Source organism: Periophthalmus magnuspinnatus, chromosome 15 (genome assembly GCF_009829125.3).
Source record: "Periophthalmus magnuspinnatus isolate fPerMag1 chromosome 15, fPerMag1.2.pri, whole genome shotgun sequence".
Classification (NCBI taxonomy): domain Eukaryota; kingdom Metazoa; phylum Chordata; class Actinopteri; order Gobiiformes; family Gobiidae; genus Periophthalmus; species Periophthalmus magnuspinnatus.
Window position 1 is genome coordinate 17476343 of NC_047140.1, and position 20244 is coordinate 17496586.

Genomic DNA, 20244 nt, shown 5'->3' on the forward strand with positions numbered 1-20244 from the left:
ATTTTCATTTTGATAAATATAGCCCACGTCTAATTACAACAATGTATTTTTCAGATTTCAAGTAGGGCTGGGTACTGTTTAATGGTACCAGTATAGTACCAAAAAAGTACTACTATTAAAAGTACTATGGGTACTGCAATAACTCGTATTGAAAATATTGGAAAATTTGAGCTGAAACCAGGTATTGTCCAAGTTCTATTACCTGAAGTTATACAAGATAAGTACACAATCCTTGCTCAAATGTCAGATATTATTATACGTTTTTACCATGACAATATACCATAAATAGTGTACTTATATATTTTTAAAAACTACTCAGATACTAACATCTGAACGGCGATGCTGTTTCTTGCATTAAACTCTCATTGTGGAGCCAGGATTGCTTTAAAAACACAACTAAGTGTCAAATAATTAAGTCTCCATTAGCTCACACTTGTACTGAGCACAAGAGGGACTTAAGGTGGACCTGCTCTGGCTCCTGTGTAATTAATGCTTTTGGGGGATGCTTGGCTCACTACCGCCTTCACTAATCGTGTGGATAAATCTCACGGCCGACTTCCCAAGGCCCAGATAACAATATATTTATGAGGCTGTAAAAAAGAAAGAAAAAAAAGAACACAGTAGCAGGAGCATCGGCATCTGTGTGGTAGGTCCCAGGGTGAGAGAAAGAGGGAGGGAGGGAGGGAGAGAGAGAGAGAGTGAGAGAAGGAGGGAGAGAGAGAGTGAGTGAGAGGGAGAATGAGAGAGGGAGGGAGAGCGAGAGAGAGGGAGAGAGAGAGAGAGGAAGGGAGGGAGAGACAGAGAGGGAGGGAGACTGAGAGGTAGAGAGAGAGAGTGAGAGAGGGAGGGAGAGAGAGAGGGAGGGAGACTGAGAGGGAGAGAGAGAAAGAGGGAGGGAGGGAGAGAGAGAGAGTGAGTGAGAGAGGGAGGGAGACAGAGGGAGAGAGAGAGAGAGAGAGAGAGGGAGGGAGGGAGGGAGAGAGTGAGAGACAGAGAGAGGACGAGAGAGTAAGAGAGGAAGAGACAGAAAGAGGGAGGTAGCGAGAGAGGGAGGGAGAGAGAGAGACAGAGAGAGGAAGGGAGACAGACAGACAGACAAAAAGATGAAAAGAGGGAATAAAAGAGAGAGGAAGAGAGGAGAGACAGTGATGAAACCTAATGAAATGACATAAAAATACATTTATATGACATTGGAACTAATATTTTTTGGTAATACTGTACAAATGTTATCAATCATATACAGAGACAATACATTACATAATCGTTTTCAAATTTAACTAAAGAAATATTAACTAACGACACACTTAGTTTTGTTTGTCAAAATAGCAGTCTCTGGCTAATCATTTGGAAAACAACCCAGCCTACACAGAGTTACTTATTGAATACCATTTAAAACCTTCCTTTTGTAACATTTATCTGTGGTTTCTGTTGTTGTGAACAGGACAGTTGTATCCATGCAGCTTATATGACCTGAAATGGACAATAAACTGATGAACCAACCAGCCTCAGTGCATTTTAAACTCCACGTGTGAACCAGATGACACAACATTAGCCGTGTGTGTTTAGTTTGTACATCTTTATGTGAGAGTGTGTATTTGTTACTGGGTCCAAATGAAGCTGGAGCCTGTGTATGACCTGTGCTGCGGCGCTCAGAGACACGGCTCTATTCAAACAGCAGTGGTCAGTTTGTGCTGTCAGAGAGAGAACACTGAGCTGTAAAACTGAGAGAGCCACGTCAGAGCAGCACAGAGGCGTGGGAACCAAACAAACCAGAGGACAAACAAGACGAGACTGAGGAGGGATAAGGAACTGGCCCGTTAAACTGGCTGTACACAAGTTTTCATTTAATAAAGTAAAATCTGCTTTGCCCTCCATCCAAATACTGATAGATATATTATAAAAGCAGTTCGGAGGGTCAAAATGAGATTGTTATGTGCATTTTTCTCACACACGAAGCAGGAAGTAACACTATTTGCATGCTAGTTCATCTTAGTAGTGGTGAAAAGCTTATAAACTCATCTTGGTGAATAATTAAATTCTTAGTAATGTGCTCGGAAAGTGAGGGATAGCTCTGGACCACTACACACAGTTTAAAACAAACTAGCTGTGTTTTCCACATTTTTAAAACTGTAAAAATGTAAAAATATGGTCATTTGGCTGACAATTTTGCCTATTCAATTATGAACAGAATTTTAGATCAGATCAAAATGTGATGAACTAAACAGTTTAACAATTTATAGCTGAATTAAGTAGTTGTAAACTATTCTCTGAGTTCTGGCCATCAGAGCAAAAAATAAATAAATAAATAAAATCAAGATTACTAGATTATTCATATTTTTGAAAAGTTGAACTAGGCCTATATTTTGCAGTAAATTATTATTATTATTATTATTATTATTATTATTATTATTATTATTATTATTATTGTTATTATTATGGTGATTATTATTATTTATTTATTTATTTATTTATTTTTTAATAGACAACAAATCCATCTATTTCAGAGCTAAACTTTGCATCTACACCATCATCTTTATTTAAAATCTGTTAATCTATTTACCTTCTATTATGTTATCCACACTTTGAAGTAAAGTTATCACACTGAAAACTATTGATCGGCGTTGACAGGTGCGGACGTGAATGGGCCTTGTAGTCAGTGTAATTGGACATGACAGGGCGAGCGAGGCTATAGACTCCTCACTGTGTCTGAGGCTCTTTCTGCTTCACTTCATGTGTTAGCTTTATCCGCTAACAGCCATGTCTAATACCGGTTAACAGGCATAGCTAATGCTCACACGCCGCACTTTTGTTTGACTGGACCAAGGTGCCAGAGCAGGTCAGAAGGTAGCCTCTGTTTACACAAGCTCGTGCTAAAGTGCTCGCAGTGACCCGGGACAGAGAAAGTTGACCTATTCTCCAGGCTGTTATAGGGGAATACGATACAAATCATTTTAATTTTCAGTTTAATGAGCTGAAAAGGAAGATAAATTGTGCTTGAAAATGTATGCAGAAAATGTATATGTAGTATATGTATGAATCTAGTTTGGGTGCAAGATAAAATACTTTTTATGTGTGTGGTGGGTTCAAAATGTGTAATGTGAAAGAAAAGTTAGAAAAGTTAGACAATTAGATTTTTGTACAGATATACCGGTAATTGATGTTAAAAATTATTATTATTTTTGAGCTTCAGAATGCATTAGACTTTTTCACAAATGCAAGACTCGTTTGACATATACAAAGACAGACAACAGCAACACAAAAGCATAGACACATTACAATAAACATTACAGTACACTCAGCGGAGCCAGCTGTTCAGAAATGTGACGGCTCAATATAAAAAATAGTGACTGGGGGACAATGGGACAGTTTTTATATGTCTGCAACTGTCAGCCATTTTGTTTGTTGTTCCTAGTTGAATATTGCTGGGTTTCAGATGACATCACACTCTATAACACGCTAAAGGCCAATAATATTTAATACAGATGGGGGCACTTAAATTAATATAATCTCCTTTTTTTGTGATATAGTGAGTTTGTGAGTCTAGTAAACAATAGAAATGATCTAGTCCAACATTTTTGGATATTTCATCGAAAAGTACAATGTAGTTAATACGGTAATCTGGCCCTTGCCCCAATCTGAAAATATAACATCATTCTGAAATCTGAAAACCACCAATTAAAAAAAGACAAACAACTAATGCAATTATATAGAAAGAATGCATTACAGGTTTTATGTGGTTCTCTATACTTGACCAGACACAAGTTTAATAAATACTTTAACATAATATTTTTGATGTATTTGAACATGCTTTTTTTTTTTACTGTGTCTTCTGCATAGTTTCACTTAATACTATTTTAAAACAAGGTTTGCATGTTCTATAATCATTAAATAAAAATAAAAAAAATCAACAAAAGCATCTCATGAAATTGGAAAACTAGGTCCAACTTACTACTAAATAACTACACGTTTAATAGAACAACAGAACATGAACAAAGACCTACCCATACCCTAGCACCTTAATTCTTGTTCATTATTAAGTCTTATATTATTATGAAGAAAAATAAATCTGTAAATTCCACTAATAGAAAACTACTCTCTCCTTGTTGCGGTTGAGAAAGTGTCTTGACAGTGGGGGGTCTGCTTCTTTTCGTCACCAGCGTCACCCTGACTCGCTCAGCCAAACTGTACCACTGTCCATAACACCACCCCACAAAGACTCACTCCTTTACACAGTCTATAAACATGCTAGCTCCACGGGATTCATGGGCCAGTCACACCCCAAAAAAGAGGCTCCGTTTGGGGGCCGTCCCGCCCTGGCTATGGGCCGCTCTTACTCCGGCCCCACACAAAACCAGAGGTCAGACGTTAATTTATAACACGGCCCCTGACTCTGCTCCCAGGGTCCTTAAACCAGTCACACAAAAGCCCAGGCAGAATAATCCAATCAGGGTACGGCTGCTCTCAGGTGGTCCTTGGAAGCTCATTTTTTACCCATGCTTCAGTAGTTTAGGTCTAAAGATTTGCGTAAAAACTTGACAGATATATTTTTAATACAACTTAACTTTGTCTTTAGATTAGCAGCAATTAAAAAGTCCTATATTCTACTAAATGTACTTGTGTTATGATGCTTCTTTTTCATCAAAACTGCAAAGTAAATGAGCAAAATAGTCATTATATTTGCACATGTTTGAAAAATACTATATCTTTAGCCTGTCTGGGGTTACACCAAAAAAGTTTCTCTCTATTTTTAAAGTTTAAAATCATCATCCTTGTCCTTATCATTCCTGCAATCTCTTCTTTTTAGCTTGATTTAACCAGCTTCAGTCTTCAATGCACCAACAGCTAGAGTCCTTGCGCCCTCTGCTGGAGTTATATTGTACTTAAAGGTCCTATATTATGCAAAATTGACTCCTGTGAACTTTAAGCCATGTTATAATGTTGTCACCTCATCAAAAACATACCTGGAGTTGTGTTTTGAGTAATCCTTTAATATTAATTTCCAAAGCTCAAAATGCTCTATTTCACCTTGTGATGTCATGCAGTGGTAATTTTCAACTTAACTGCTACCTTTTACCTTTTGTAAAGAAGAGATTGGAAATCTCTACTTTATTCAAATAATTATTCATTTGAATAAATGATTCAAATGATTCTAGTGAAGGTGTCTGGAGTTTAAAAACACAATGGAGCACTTCCTGTATCACCAGATGACATCATAAAGTGGAACAAAGTGTTTTCAGTTTGAGAGAAGAACTCAGCCTAAATATGCAGGATCTGTCCGTTAAACATGAGTGAATGAAACAAAACACAACTCCAGACATGTTTTTGATGAGGAAACAACAGAGATATATACATATAACAGAAAACAACATAATATGGGCCCTTTAAAGCTGCATTATGTAACTTTTCTAGCAGAGAGTAAATCACCTGCTTTGTCTTTACACAGATGATCTTGGCCTGGAATGTTAAATCAGTTAATAGTTCTTGATTTTTTTCAACCACAGATGATTTTATCGCCAGCAAAAATACACATTATTATTGATACTACTGATACTGATACTATTGATACTACACACTGATCTGACCCAGAGCCAATTCCGATACCTATCGTTTAGAATATGGAGCAACTGATGGCCAATAAGCTCTGCCAATACTTTTGGACCGATATGTTAAGACGATTTTCCGTAAATTATGTGATTTAAATTTACTGCAAACCTATAAGTGGGCTGTGTGTCATGTTTTGTGCAGCTAAGTGTTAATTTAAAGCTTTGTGTGTATTTTTTGAGCAGCCAATCAACCAAAACAAAATATCGGCCTATGCTGGAGATTTAAGGCTGATAGCTGATGCGCTAAAAAGTCCAAATATCTGCCCGATATATTTGCCAACCGATATATTGATCTATCTTTAGTAAGTTCCTGGACCACTTAAATCCATATACTAAAACAATTCTTCTCAACCTTCTTGCTTTGACTTTTTCCCAGTGGCCGACATCCTCCAACGCCTGCAGTCCAGATTACGGTGAGTGATTGACAGCTAAACTGCGTCGTAATAGACAGTCTGTGTGAGATTATGAGGGTGCAAGAGGGGGCCATGTCAGCAGTATATTGACTCCATGACTTACCATAATTTGGCCGGTCAGGTTAGACTCACAACACAATGGCGGGGCTGGACACGCAGAGCCATTCTACGCAAATGTGGTTGAATTTAGAAGAATGTTAACATTGTGAAGAATGTTCTGGGGAGGAGGGGGTGAATGGACTGAGGGTGGCCCCAGAATGCACCTCTGACACCGGGGTCTGCCTCTCCGTCGTCCCCCTGTTCACGGGACGGTCCCACCCAACGCCCACAGAGACAAGGACAGGACCAGGATGTAGCGCGGTCACTCAGAGGTTACACAGGCAGAGGTTACAAATACTACAATGTGGTATTTAAGAGAGGGATATGCTCAAGACGAGGAGTCACTCAGACGTTACCAACTTCAGGAGCAAACATTTCAAAAAGTAGTCGATTCTGAGTCAAAAACGATGTACGAACTTTATGAAGTAGAGAAATAATCAGACATTTACAGTTTCAAGAGTCCATAATATAAATCACAAAGGGTTTAGATGGAAATTAAATGAGTTGATTAAAATGATAACTGGAATTTTGAAGGTGCGTTATGTAACTTTTCAGGTGGAAAGTTAGCGAAGGCTTGTTTCCATGGAGATGCTTTGGAATTGCCTGGACTTTTTCAACGTAGGGTGTCCATCTCCACGAGGGACAATCGGGTGATGTTGCAGTTAAGATCTGTGGAGAGGCTACCCTGCTTACAGTAAGAATGCATTTTTTAAACTGGATTTTTAGTAATAAAAACATCACCTCAAGATAGATAAGTCATACTGTGGAGCATTCCAGGCAAGGTAATGATATCTCCATGGAGACAAGTACCCCAACCCAAAAAAAAGTTACATAATGCACCTTGAATATTTAATTGTTCCGTGTATGTGTTGACGTTTTTAGCTGTTCAGCTGTTCGTTGTCATTTTTAAAAAATACAAAACTAGAATTAACTCAACGCTCCAAAATGTGACAGCCAATTATCCGTCTTTTGTCAGAGATGTGGGAAGATGACCCTGGTACAAAATGGACTTTTCCTTTTCATTCAGCCTTAAGTCAAAGAACACACAGGTCAGCAGAGAGAGGGGTAAGAGATAGGAGAGGGAGAGAGGAGAAAGAGGAGAGAAAGAGGCAGATTAACCTCTGCTTTGGTGGCCTTCAGGTCGACGAGCCAATAACAAGTCGCCAATAAATCAACTGGAGATGTTAAAAAAATATTGACAAAAGCAGGATAGTGCCTGTATTAAAAGTGTAATATCATAGTGACATAGTTACTAAAGATCAGGAGTAAGCCCACAAAATGTTAGTGGAAAATTTGCAGTGTTTGTTGGCAAGAAGGCAACTATGTCCATAGTGCTTCTTTTCAGCCAAAATATTAAAGTAAGTAATCGTGGAACAACTCCAACCAGTGATGGAAGATGTACTCAATTTTGTTACTTAAGTAAATGTACACATACCGAAGCAAAGTAAATGTATCACAAGAAAAAAGACTAGTTAAGTAAACGTATTTAAGTACCCATTTAAAAATGTACATAAAGTGTACAAAGTAAAAGTATTTTGCACAGATTTTGAGATCTAATAAAGCTTCAAATGTAGGAATTTTGATAAAGATTTGTGCTGAATTTTGTTCAACAGAAACAACTGAATTCATCAAATTTATTCTACCTGTTTTTTATTTAAGTGTATTTTTGTTTGCTCAAATTATGAACTTGTTAAAAATAAACCCCTCAGTCTTTTCAGCAGGTCTCAAACAATAATAAAAAAAATACTTTTACTTTTCAACCCTGTTCAAAAATGTAGTGAAGTAGAAAGTACAGATACCTGCTCTCAAATGTAGTGAAGTAAAAGGAAAAAGTATCCACTTTAAGTATGAATTTTAGGTATCTATACTTAAGTAAATATTAAACATGGTACTTTACTTCTTTTACTTTGTTACGTTCAACCAGTTACTTCACGTCTAATAAATATATTTATCACATTTGAGTGTAACATTTCCACAGATTCACAGTTATACTAAACCTAAGCTCTATATAAAAATGAGTATAGGCCCAAAATGCATAGTTTTGGCTGTTGCAGTGAGCAGGGGGCGGTAGAAAACACATACTGCAATTCCACTGAACCTGAAAGAAGACGTAACAGCTCTGACATCACCCAACAATCCCATAGAGTTTATCCTCTTTGGAAATACAGTACTGGTTTGTACAATGCCACAAATCATCTTCAAACTGTAATGTTAAACTGTGTAATGTCAGAATTATCACAATTATCACTGGTACTGCCTGTTATATAAATGCTGTATTGTACTTTACACTACTCCTTTTTTGTATAACTATTTACCTTGCATATTTTTTGCACATATACAATTATTACACTTAAACATTCCCGTTACAATAGGCCTGTTATGATAAATACACAGACTTACTGTTCAATAAATGATAGCTGGCTCAGTATATGCTGGGCCTCAATACTTATCATGGGTACTGTTTTTTAACATGCATTTGTCTCCAGCCTAGCACCAAAATACATCTCCGACAGGTTAGTGCCATTTGAACCATGTCACACTCTGAGGACTTCAGGGACCGGCCTCCTGCTGGTGCCCAGAGTCAGGACTGAACATGGGGAATCAGCGTTTCAGTTTTATGCAGCTAAAACCTGGAACAGTTTCTGAAAATCCAGGCTCCAAACGGTTCTGTTTAACTGTGCATATAACTGAAAATCTTTTAATGTTAATTTTATGATAATTATTCATGTTTTGATTTGTTTGTATTGCAATATTAATGTCTTTCTTATTCTGTAAAGAACTTTGAGTTATTTTGTGCATGATTTGCGCTACATACAAATAAACTTCGCTTTCCTTTGCAATGGGCAGATTTTTATTATTTTTATTGTAACAAGAAAAAAATGAGTTGCTGAATGTTTACAAAAGTTGTTTCTATGGCCAATTATTGCTTCATTTTACTATGTATTCGATGCAGCTCTTGCCCTGTACATTTAAACAATGTCAATATCCTGCTTTATTGTTATTACATCAGTTGCATAAAGTAGCTTCAAATATTATCGTTTATTGCAGTGTAGCTCTGTAGCAATATATCGAGCTTCAAAATCTGTTTATCGCAACACTGAAATTCCCTCATAATGGGAGAAATAAACTTTATGTTATCTTTACCTCCCTAAAACCCTCTTCCCACTGTATAGATTCCCAAATGCCAGGCGTAAAACATGAACATCCCTTGTACTTGCGACACCCGCTTTGGTTAATGTGTCCGATTTGCATAATAAATTCATTCTGGTGGTCGTAGGATGTCCCGGGCCCTCCCTGTGGTTGGCTGGAGTGCACTCTTTAGCTCGTTGTTCTGGGAAAAGCCAAAAGGGAAACATTTAGCTTGGAGCCTCTTTCAGTCGCGGTGACAGTTGACTGATGACCATCTATAAACCCACAATGCAACGCTGTGTGGAGCCCGGCGCGCCCCACTGCCTGCCCATGGGAAACTAATTGCTCTGAATTGTTAAGCGTAACATTATTTTTCTGCCAATCATTGCGTTTGAATGGGCCGAAAATGACCATGAAACAGGCCTATTCAGGGGACAAAACAGTTAAATGTTCCCAATGTTGATCAAATTAACTTCAACACGGTGACAATGGACTATATTTGTGTGAAAATAAAGGGGGCACACAAAAGGCGTCTTTATGTGGGATTTCACAGTTGTAATGTAAAACTATTCGGAGCTGAACTGGACCCGCCGGTTTGAAAGGAGGTTGGGAGAAAACAAACTCGTATCCACAAAAGGTAAAAGGAAAAGGAGAGATAATGTGGGTTTTATCTAATGCTATGAATTCACAAGATGTTCCAGATACAACAGCCAGGCCTTTACACAATTAGATTTGAAGTTATTATATCATGGGCAATGTTTTATGTAGTTCTGCATACTAGATATTCATGGGTTCAGACTGATAAAAAAATATATAACAAAATATTATGATTTCTGAAAAAAATCTGGAAAAAAAAGTCAAAATGATGCATATAACAGGAAACTCATATTGATATATATATATGGACAATTATTATTATTTAATTTTTTGTGTGAATGCAAAAAATATGACAAATATGGCAATTTTTATATTTGTATTAATTTTTATTTATTTATTATTATTTCTTTTCAAATTTTGAGTTTATATTTTGCCATTGTCCTAATTGCAATAACCAATGTAACCACTAGTTGAAGGTCTTACTTATTATTATTTATTATGCATTTAACCATTGATATTTTATATAATATTTTAAGTTTAGTTTCTGGGCAATAATAGTGTATTCAGACTGTATTTATTTATATCACATTACAACTCTATAAACCTTTTCACCTTCTATATATATACAAACACTTTAATGATATATAAAAACAGACAACTTTCATCTATTAAGACAAGTAAGTATTTTTTGGAAGTTGATCAAATTAATTTCCTACACAGAAAAACAGATTTAAAATGCATTCCTTTACTCTGAGCTCTATCCTATTATTCCACGTGTACCGCATCACTACAGACCGCGGGTGTAGCCTTTCTGATCCCACTCAATAGAGAGGTCCGTCTGCTAAACGTTCCCCCTCTCGCCTTTGTCCCAGGAGGTTTTTGGAGCACTCACAGATAAACAGTGTGCGCCGTTTAAAAGGCCACAGAGGAAAAGCTTATCTCATGTCTCTCAATGGGCCCTAAGCTGCATTATAGGCCCTGATAAGGACAACAGGCGGCTGCAGGATCCTCTTCTCTGTGTGTGTGTGTGTGGGGACATAAGCTGGTGGTGTGTTCAGGGCCTCTTCTAAGAACTGGGAGATTAGAGCGCCGCAAGTAGAGAGAAAGAACTGAGAAAGAATGAAAACAGACTTTTTAAAAATGGTAAATAGTGTAGGTTTAATTAATGTTATTGATCTGGGCTTTTTCAATATGTATGTTTCGAATGGTGAAAAGTCCTCAAAATGTCGCCTATAACAGGAAGCTGAAACCTATGCATAGTTTTAGCCTTGTATTAGCACAGTTTATTATGATTAAAAGTGCACTGTGCAACGTCTCCGTCTGAGGTTGTGCCATCATCTGCTCGTCTCCATGGAGATGATATTGTTTTGCCTAGAATGTTCCACAATATGGCATTAAACTTTTCTATCTCCATGAAGAAGGTGACGAAACCAGGCTAATTTACAGGTCAGATCTGCAGAAGAGAGTGAGAGACAGAGAGAGAGGGAGTGAGCAAGAGAGGAAGAGAGAGAGAGAGAAAGAGCGAGAGACATAGCAAGAGAGTGAGACAGAGAAAGACAGAAGGAGAGTGAGGGAGAGAGAGAGAAAGACAGAGGGAGGGAGAGTGAGAAGCAGGAGCAAGAGAGAGAGAGAGAGAGAGAGAGATAAAAGAGATGATTAAAAAAGATAGTGAGAGAAAAGAGAGAGAGAGATAGTGATGGGAGAAAAGGAGAGAGACAGAGAAAGAGATTTTGGATTGATTGAGAGAGAAAGGGGGAGTGCAACAGAATACAGAGAGGTAGAGAGGGGGAAGAGAGAAAGGGAGAAAGCTGAGAGACAGATGGATAGAACAAGAGAGAGAAAGAAGAAAGAGAGAAAACAAGAGTGGCAGAGACAAAAGAGGAGAATTGGGGGAATGAGGGAGCGAGAGAAAACAGAGGGCTGGAGACGAGCAGAGATGGAGAGAGAGATTTTTGATTGATTGAGAGAGAGAGAAAGGGGGATAGAGAGTGCAAGAGAATACAGAGGAGAAAGTAGAGAGGGGGGAGAGATAAAGGGAGAAAGGCAGAGAGAAAACAGATGGATAGAATGAGAGAGAGAGAAAGACGGCCAGAGACAAAAGTCGAAAAGTGGGGAGAGACGGAGAGAGAGTAAACAGAGGGATAGGAACAGAGTACAAGAGAAAACAGAGGGGTAGAGACGGGCAGAGAGGGAGAGAGATTTTTGATTGATTGAGAGAGAAAGGGGGATAGAGAGTGCAAAAGAATACAGAGGAGAAAGAGAGGGGGAGAGATAAAGGGAGAAAGGCAGAGAGAAAACAGAAGGATGGAACGAGAGAGAAAAAGAAAGACTAACAGAAAAAGACGGAGGAGAGAGAAAGAGAGAAAACAGAGGGATAGTGAGGGAGAGAGAGCAAAAGTGCAAGAGAAAACGGATAGAGAGGGGGAGAAAGGGAGACAGAAAGAGAGAAAGTTGGGTTTGGCTTTTCCTGCTCTCCTTTCAGGGGCTATAGGAGTCAGCGGGACACACAATGGCCCCAAAGCTGGTTCCCAAACGCGCCTGAATGGGACTATGTTGGTGGCAGTGCTGCATTGAAAGCCTCTCCCATTGGGCACATTGTCCTGGAGGATGGAGGCAGGAGAATGCACTGTGCTGGTGGCTGCCAAAAGGTTAGCAAGCGCGTTGAAAAGAGCTAGCCATTATTCACCGCCCTTTACAAAGCCGGGGTCCCTGTGCACGGCCCCTCCCCTCTGCTCTGGTTCTCACTCTGTACATGGACACGATGGTACAAACTAAATATATGAGCGGGAGGCAGTGAACGCATCATGGCTCTTGGGCTACGCGATATGACCTCAAATTTGTACTGAGGTTAGAAGTGACCTGTGGCTTTCAAGGTAATAATACATGCAGAGATATAGTTTTCGCATTATTTCAAACAACAAAATAATCCCCAGTATCTTGTTACCTTGCGTATGTACGACTGTAAATCCAGGTAAGTTACAACGTCATAAAAAAACTGTAAAAGCTGCTACTTTGTTCTAAATGCTCCCAGTTCACTGCGAATTAAACCGGGACAATTCTTTCATCAAATCACAACAATGAACAGGAAAAATATGACGGTAGAACCTGAAAAAATCTACCTAAGTACAAGTATTAAAGTACCACAACAACTGAATCGATAGTTGTTATTTTTTTGTTTTGTTTTTTCAAGTATTGTATTGACTTAGCTGTTTTTTTAACTATATGTAAGATTTGTCCATGTCCCTTACTGGGGACAAGGAGGGTTAAGCGTCTTGCCTAAGGACACAACAACAGTAATCATCTGTGGGAGCTGGAATCGCGATAGTTTTATCATTATTTCAAACAGCAAGTATTTTAAGATTTTGATTTTAAATTTCAAACAGTTGACCTATTCGTGTCCACATGTACAAGGTAATAATGTTTAGTTGAAATATAGGTTTTACTGATAACAATTCTAATGCAGATTTATTCTTAATTACAAAAACTTTGGACATAATGGCACAAGACAAAGTTTAAATCTGTCAACTGGACAAATCATTGTAGGAGTGAAGACGTTTTGTTGCTCATCCAAGCCGCTTCAACTGACAAATGAGGGATTACACAGACATCTTTGGACATGATGGCCAAGTTGTTTATGTTACAATTTGGTGTTTTGTTTCTCAAGATAATTATCAAATCAAAAAGCACAAAAAGCTTTGCACAAGTCTCTGATTTGGGTTGCAACTTTTCAATGCTGAAATGGAGTTTGTTTAAACCTAAAATGCTTCTCTCTGATCTGAATACCTGCATTGTTATTGTGAGCGGGTTTGCCTATGCACAGATCTGACCTGTAACTTGGCTGTAAAAGCTTGTCTACTTTTCCAATCCTACTAATAAAATGTTTAATTGACTTTGATCACCTACGTAAAATATCTTTTTGATTTAATGGATAAGAGAAAGAAAGAAAAACTTGTTTAAAATATAAAAATGTCTAACTTTCTAAATCTGGCTTCTTACCAATAAACAGTGCAGATATTTGATCTTTTAAAAAATCATTATGTACATTTTCAAATTAACTAGAATACATAGAAAGCATCGAGGAGCTGTCTCACTGTGGGCTGTAACGGTCAATTACTTTTCAAAGCAGCACCAGCCCTGACACAAGCCATCCAACTTCATCTGCTGATTAATTCTCCGACACCATAGACTTCAGAAAAATTACACAGCGCGTCATTGTTTTCAATCCACTTTTAAGGTGACCCTCAAAAATAAATCAAGGACTAAAGCGGGACAAAAGCTGGAGGAAATGAGATGAAAACACTTTGGCATACATGGCAACAAGAACACGCTTTTCAAACTTCATTACGGCAATAAATCCAGGTAAGTTACAACGTCATAAAAAACTGCAAAAGCTGCTATTTTGTTCTAAACACTCCCACTTCACTGTCCATTAAACCGGGACAATTCTTTCATCAAATCACGACAATGAACAGGTAAAATATGATCGCAGGACCTGGCAACGCGGACAATAACTCATGGGTGTTGAGTGGTTGTAGTGGGTAATATATGCCACCCTTTATGCATGTAGTCATTGAGGGAACAGCCATGTCCCGCATTCAGATGTGTTAGAACAGAGGGAGGTCACCTGTTTAGAGGCTTAGCTTATAGGCTGGGTTCACATGACGGAGGTGGACAGTATATATAAATGTAGACAATACTATAAATGGTAAATAGTCACATTTTTATATAGCGCAAGGAGCACACACATGCAGACACTGGGGGCGACGAGAGTTAATTGTCTTACGATGGTGTGTTTTTTTGAGTCAAGAGCGGGATTCGAACCGACAATTTTCAGATCAGTGGACACTCTAGCTACTATTGCCCCAAATGCACTACTGTATTGTGAATGTATTTTGAAGATATGGAGAATTTTACCGCTGAGAATGTCATTTATAATAAAAAGCTACAGGAGGAGCTTATTAAAAAAATAAAATGGACAAAACTTGTATTGTAAAACTTCCAAATAAGGTTATACAGCGACATTGTGGCACGTTTGTGGGTCAGTTTACAGCCTTTTCACATCTGCCTTATACTAAACCATTTAAAGACATGTTTAAGCACATTTCTGTTGGACTGACAAAATATCATCTGTAATATGATACACTACTGTAATACACGTTGGGACAGTCTGGTTCAGTTAGCCTAATGTTAAACCAATTGAGATTTTAAGATGCTAAATACGAAATCATTCAAAAGTTTTTCCACACAACCTGCACTGGCTCCCTATTTCTTATCAGGTGCAATTCAAAACGTTATTGTGTTCAATCGTCTGCACTGTGCACTATTGGTTCATAGATAATATGAGGGAGTTACTGGAGCCCAATACTCCACATCAGAGCCAGACTAGACTGAAAACCCACCTCTTCTCCCTGGCATTTAATAAACAGGATATTTTGGCATTTTATTGTTTCTTTTTTATGCACCGTGTTATCTGTATATTTCTTTTTTGTTTTTTAGTTATTGTTGACTCTTATGTGAAGCACTTTGGGCAGCTGAAGTTGTTATATAAATAAACTTGAATGAATTGAATTGAAAATTGTGATAAATGTATTTACCAGTAATGATCCCGAGCTCTATTGAGTTGGAGCGCATGCCAGAACTGTAAGATTCAATTTGCCTTTTAATTGTCAGATAGCAGATGTTTTGACCTGGTTTATGGTTAATATCTCTGTAATTACTTGCTTATTTAATTACTATTCACATGAAACAAAACCTGGCACAAAGTCAAATGTCTTCTTTATCTATGGATAGAACTAAAGTATTTCAAAATGGCACCGTTGTTCAAACACACAGGCGTAACTGTTGCCATCTGAAATGAGTTTAAGCCACAAGAATATTATGGCATTCCCCTCCAATCCCTAACATTAAAGAATTAGTTTTAGCCCTTGCAGATCATGCTTACAGATTTGTACAAGCCCCTGCCGTCCATCTGAAATTATAACATCAACTGCTTGCATGACGTGAGCACAACCTATTGTGTTAGCATGGCCAGGTAAGGAGCAGGGGGTGAGCCATGCACTCTATCATTCTGTTCATTGTGCCCGACTGCAAATGGATATCACATAAATCACATTAGGCTTGTGCAGAGCTCTGTGCTATAGCCTTGTGTGTGTGTTTCTATAGGCAATGTTTACAGAGAAGTGAAGGCATACTAAACTGAATTACCACAGAGTAATTTGAATGTTTACCATTTATGGACAAACAGGCATCAATCTTTGTTGCCTTATTTGGTATACAAGAGTTTTGGGGGCTAACCACTCTGCCATAAACATTAACTTGCATGTGCATACAGTTATTTTTGTGTAACTGTATGATTAGCAGTTTCAAGTCAATAAAATACATTCAGCAAGTTTAAAAAATAATAATAGTTGTTTGTGATATTGCTGATAACCAGTGGCAGAAGAAGTACTTCATTTTGTTATTTAAGTAAAAGTACAGATAGTGGAGCAAAAAAATACTCAACTAAAAGTATCGCCTGAAAAAATCTACTTAAGTAAAAGTATTAACGTGCCGGTTTAAAAATGTACTAAAAGTAAAATACTTATAAACGTACAAGTATTTTGAGGTCTTATAAGACTTGAAATGTAGTGATTTTGTGTTAAAAACACAGCCTTTTCAGCTGAAATTAATTTTCAGAAGTTCAAAAATGTAGTGGAGTAGAGAGTACGGATACCTGCTCTGAAATGTAGTGAAGTAAAAGTAAAAAGTATCTATCTTAAAATTTACTTAAGTACAGATTTTAGGTATCTGTATTTTACTTTAGTATAGTACTGTACTACTTTTACTTTGCTACGTCTCACACTGCTGATTACTTGAATCCTGATTGTAGCACATTTTCTTAGACAAACCAGATTTGTAAATTCTAGCAAAAGCAAAAAGAGACATAATTTAATGTCTTTTTAGAATTAAAAGCTTTAACCCATTACTTATTCTTCATTATGCTGTCGCATATTTTTCATATTACGCTTTTCTTTCTTATAATACATATATAAATAAAATTGAACACAGTAGTAAATATTTCAAAGTCAGTCATCTAGATCTGTATTTGAAACTGAGATGTGTCCGGTGCTGAAACCTTTGGCATTGGACCTCTTCACTTGCTAGATGACCACCTTTGAAACCTTTTACACCTGGGACCCCTCCTGGATGAATGAGGCCTTACACTGACTCCTTTCCAGCCCTGATACTTGTGTTGTGTCTCTGGTTGTGTTGTACCTGTCGAGGACGTATCCCAGCGCCTTCTGCCTGGTCCCGGAGTACACAGAGGGGCTCTTCTCACAGGCCACCAGGTTTGAAGCATCATGGAACAGGTGGATGTTCACCAGGTCAAAGGCACTACACACACACAGTATTATAAATGATATTTATTATTACAAGAACTTGAATCCCTGGTTTATGAATCAAACTACACCAACTACCTGGGTATATTTGGCCTAGACCATACTCCTACAGTATGATCTACACCAATGTCTACCTCCAAGGCCAGATTACACGCCCATGATATCATTTGCATTAATCTTTGTCAGCTAAATTGAATATATTGCTATAATTAATGCTCAAACTATAATCAGGTTTAGTCTGTCTGGTTCCATCTGCATTAAGGCTGTCACAATAACAAATTTTCAAGTGCAATATATTGCTGAAGTAAATCTAGACGATAAACAATAATATTGAAACCAAACCATAAAGCAAAATGCACCCCTAAAAACTATTATAAATATACCGAATTGATGAAAAAATATGAATTGCAATAAATAAATAAATAGCAGAATGCAACACTTAAGTAGTTAGTTTGTGTTTATAATGAGTCATAGAAGTTCATGATTTGACTTTCTACAGCTCAAATCTCATCATACTACAGAAAATTAACCAAATATTTTACACCAGTACAAAGAAAAAGTACCACGATAAATATTGACCCCCTGAAAATTATTGTTCCATCTGTTATGGACTGAATGATAAGTGTATATAGTAATTATGGTGACGAGCCTAACCTGTATTAAATGACAGTTTATGCAGCAGGCCCCTGTTAATTAAAAAAACTAAACTAAACTAAATCGTCTTGTATTATATAAAAAGTTTTAAAAGGTGTGCTAAATGTGACTAAATAGAAGTTTAAAGATGTTTAAAATGAACAATCCTTATAAAAAATGTTTAATTTCTGCAACAAGGTTTTACATATAGTCTGAAAAAAGTGTCAACTCAACATTTGTCCTTGACCTTTGAGAAATAATTAGAATTACAAAATAATGAATGTGTCGCTATTATGTAATCTATTCATGATTGTTTTAATATGGCATTTTGATTCTTTCTTATATTTCCCGTTTTTTGTCTCTACGTCTCAATCCCAACACTACTTCCTCTATGTTTGACAAATGCGCTTCTCTCTTTATCAAGGCAGCAGCTGTATCACTAAATGGACCACAAAGCCCATCTCCTCCCTGATCCTATCCATCCTGTTGTTTTTGTTTATTTCTCCTCAATGGGACGTCCCAGAAGGATTGCTCTTATCTCTATGCGGGCCATATCTTGTCTAAATGAATACTTACTTACACAGTCTATTCCCCGTCTATCTCATCTGGAATCACATCTCCCATTCTTCACTGGCCTGTGTCAAATGCTTACCATTTCAGCTCTTTAGTCCTCATGTCAGGCTTATATTAGATTAGCCCGCCCCTCTCTGGCTTCTAGCATTGCTCTCCTACACTACATTTAAGCATGTCTATAAATCTTCTACTAATATTAATGTTTTTTGTCATCTGTCATATGCAGCTACGTGGCTAACACAATTATATCAAATAGACACAGGCTCGTCCAAAGACATTCAGATTTCCAAGTTGCTATTTGTGATATAAGTTTTGCTACTTTTAAAGCATATATGACAAGTTTTCATGTTTTGTCCAATGAATAACAACAACAATAATAATAATAATAATAATAATAATAATAATAATAATAATAATGCATTTTGTTTATAATTTACATGTGCCAAGAAAAACTCAGCTTCACAATTTTCCTTCACCAAAATAAAAATAAATAAATAAATGCTACAAATATTGATGTTAGCCATGTTTTAGTGAAATGAATAGTGTAACCTGTCATCTCCACTTTAATGTCTTTGAATTAGTTGAGATGATGTAATATAACAAGACTCACCAATCAGGCAAGGCCCATCGAGTCCGGATGAATCCTTTTCTTGACCACTTGGACTGAAAAAGAACAGGAGATACTTAATTTAGCACAGCAAACTAAATATTATAATCAAGGCTTCAGGAGAGACAAAATGACTTTAAAGAATCTCTGTTTGTGTACAAGTCTCTCCATGGCCTAGCATCAAAGTACATCTCTGACATTTTAGTGCCATATGAACCATGTCACACTCTGAGGACTTCAGGGACCGGCCTCCTGCTGGTGCCCAGAGTCAGGACTAAACATGGAGAATCAGTGGTTCAGTTTTATGCAGCTAAATACATATAACTTATAACATCTACACTTGCATACATATATTGTGCGCATTTAAATGGTGAATAATAATGTTTTTTATTAGACATTTCCTTTGGCCCTTCTTTCTTATCACAAACACAAGTCCAGTCTAAAACGTTAACAACTTCAAGTTTAAACACGCTTTCAATATTAAAATTTGATTCAGCTGCACACTTCCCATTTCAATCAATGGCCAAATCTAATACTCTTTTTTCATTTATTTACTTTAAAGATCTGGGTCACTCGAATGTTGATAAGACAAGGCATCGCTTCCTTCAGTCTATCGCATGATCCTGGTGCTTTTTGATCTGAACTCAGCTGCATTAAGTTAATTATCCAATCACAAGTCTGAGCTGGGCCTTACACAGCACATGATCCCACCAACAGCACGGTTATTAAATGAACAACAAATTGATGTTGTGAGTTTACTCATTTTAAACAGATAGATGCATCTGTTTCCTTCTCCTTTTCGCTCCCTCTCGCCCCACTTCTCTCCCTGTCTCTATTTTTTGCCTCTCTCTTACCTCTATGTCTCTCCCTCTCTCTCTATTTTTCTCTCTCTCTCTCTGTGTGTCTCCCTCTCTCTCTGTCTCTATTTCCCTCTCGCACTCTCTCTGCCACTCCTTCCCTCTCTTTCTATCTCTCTAGCTCCCTATCTATTTCTCTCTCCCCCTCTCTTGTCCTCACACATTCTCTCCCTCTCTGGCTCAATTTCCCTCTCTGTCTCTCTTTCTCACTCTGTCTCTCTCTCTCTTACTCTGTCTCTCTCTCTCTCCTCCTCTACCCCTCTCGCTCTCTCTGTCTGTCCCCCTATCTCTCTGTCTCTCTCTTTCTTACCCTCTCCCTGCCTCTCTCCCTAGCCCCTGTCTCTGTCTCTTTGT

General features: G+C 37.7%; 1 protein-coding gene across 2 annotated transcripts in view; it reads right to left on the reverse strand.

The window, feature by feature from the left end:
* LOC117382438 (inositol polyphosphate-5-phosphatase A) overlaps positions 1 to 20244 on the reverse strand; it is a 228377-nt gene that overhangs the window by 80984 nt on the left and 127149 nt on the right. For both annotated transcript variants that reach the window (XM_033979617.2, XM_033979618.2), the window contains exons 7-8: positions 19037 to 19089; positions 17096 to 17215 (exon numbers count right to left, since the gene is read on the reverse strand). In XM_033979617.2, the coding sequence (XP_033835508.1) occupies positions 17096 to 17215; positions 19037 to 19089 (173 nt within the window). The remainder of the gene's footprint in view (positions 1 to 17095; positions 17216 to 19036; positions 19090 to 20244) is intronic.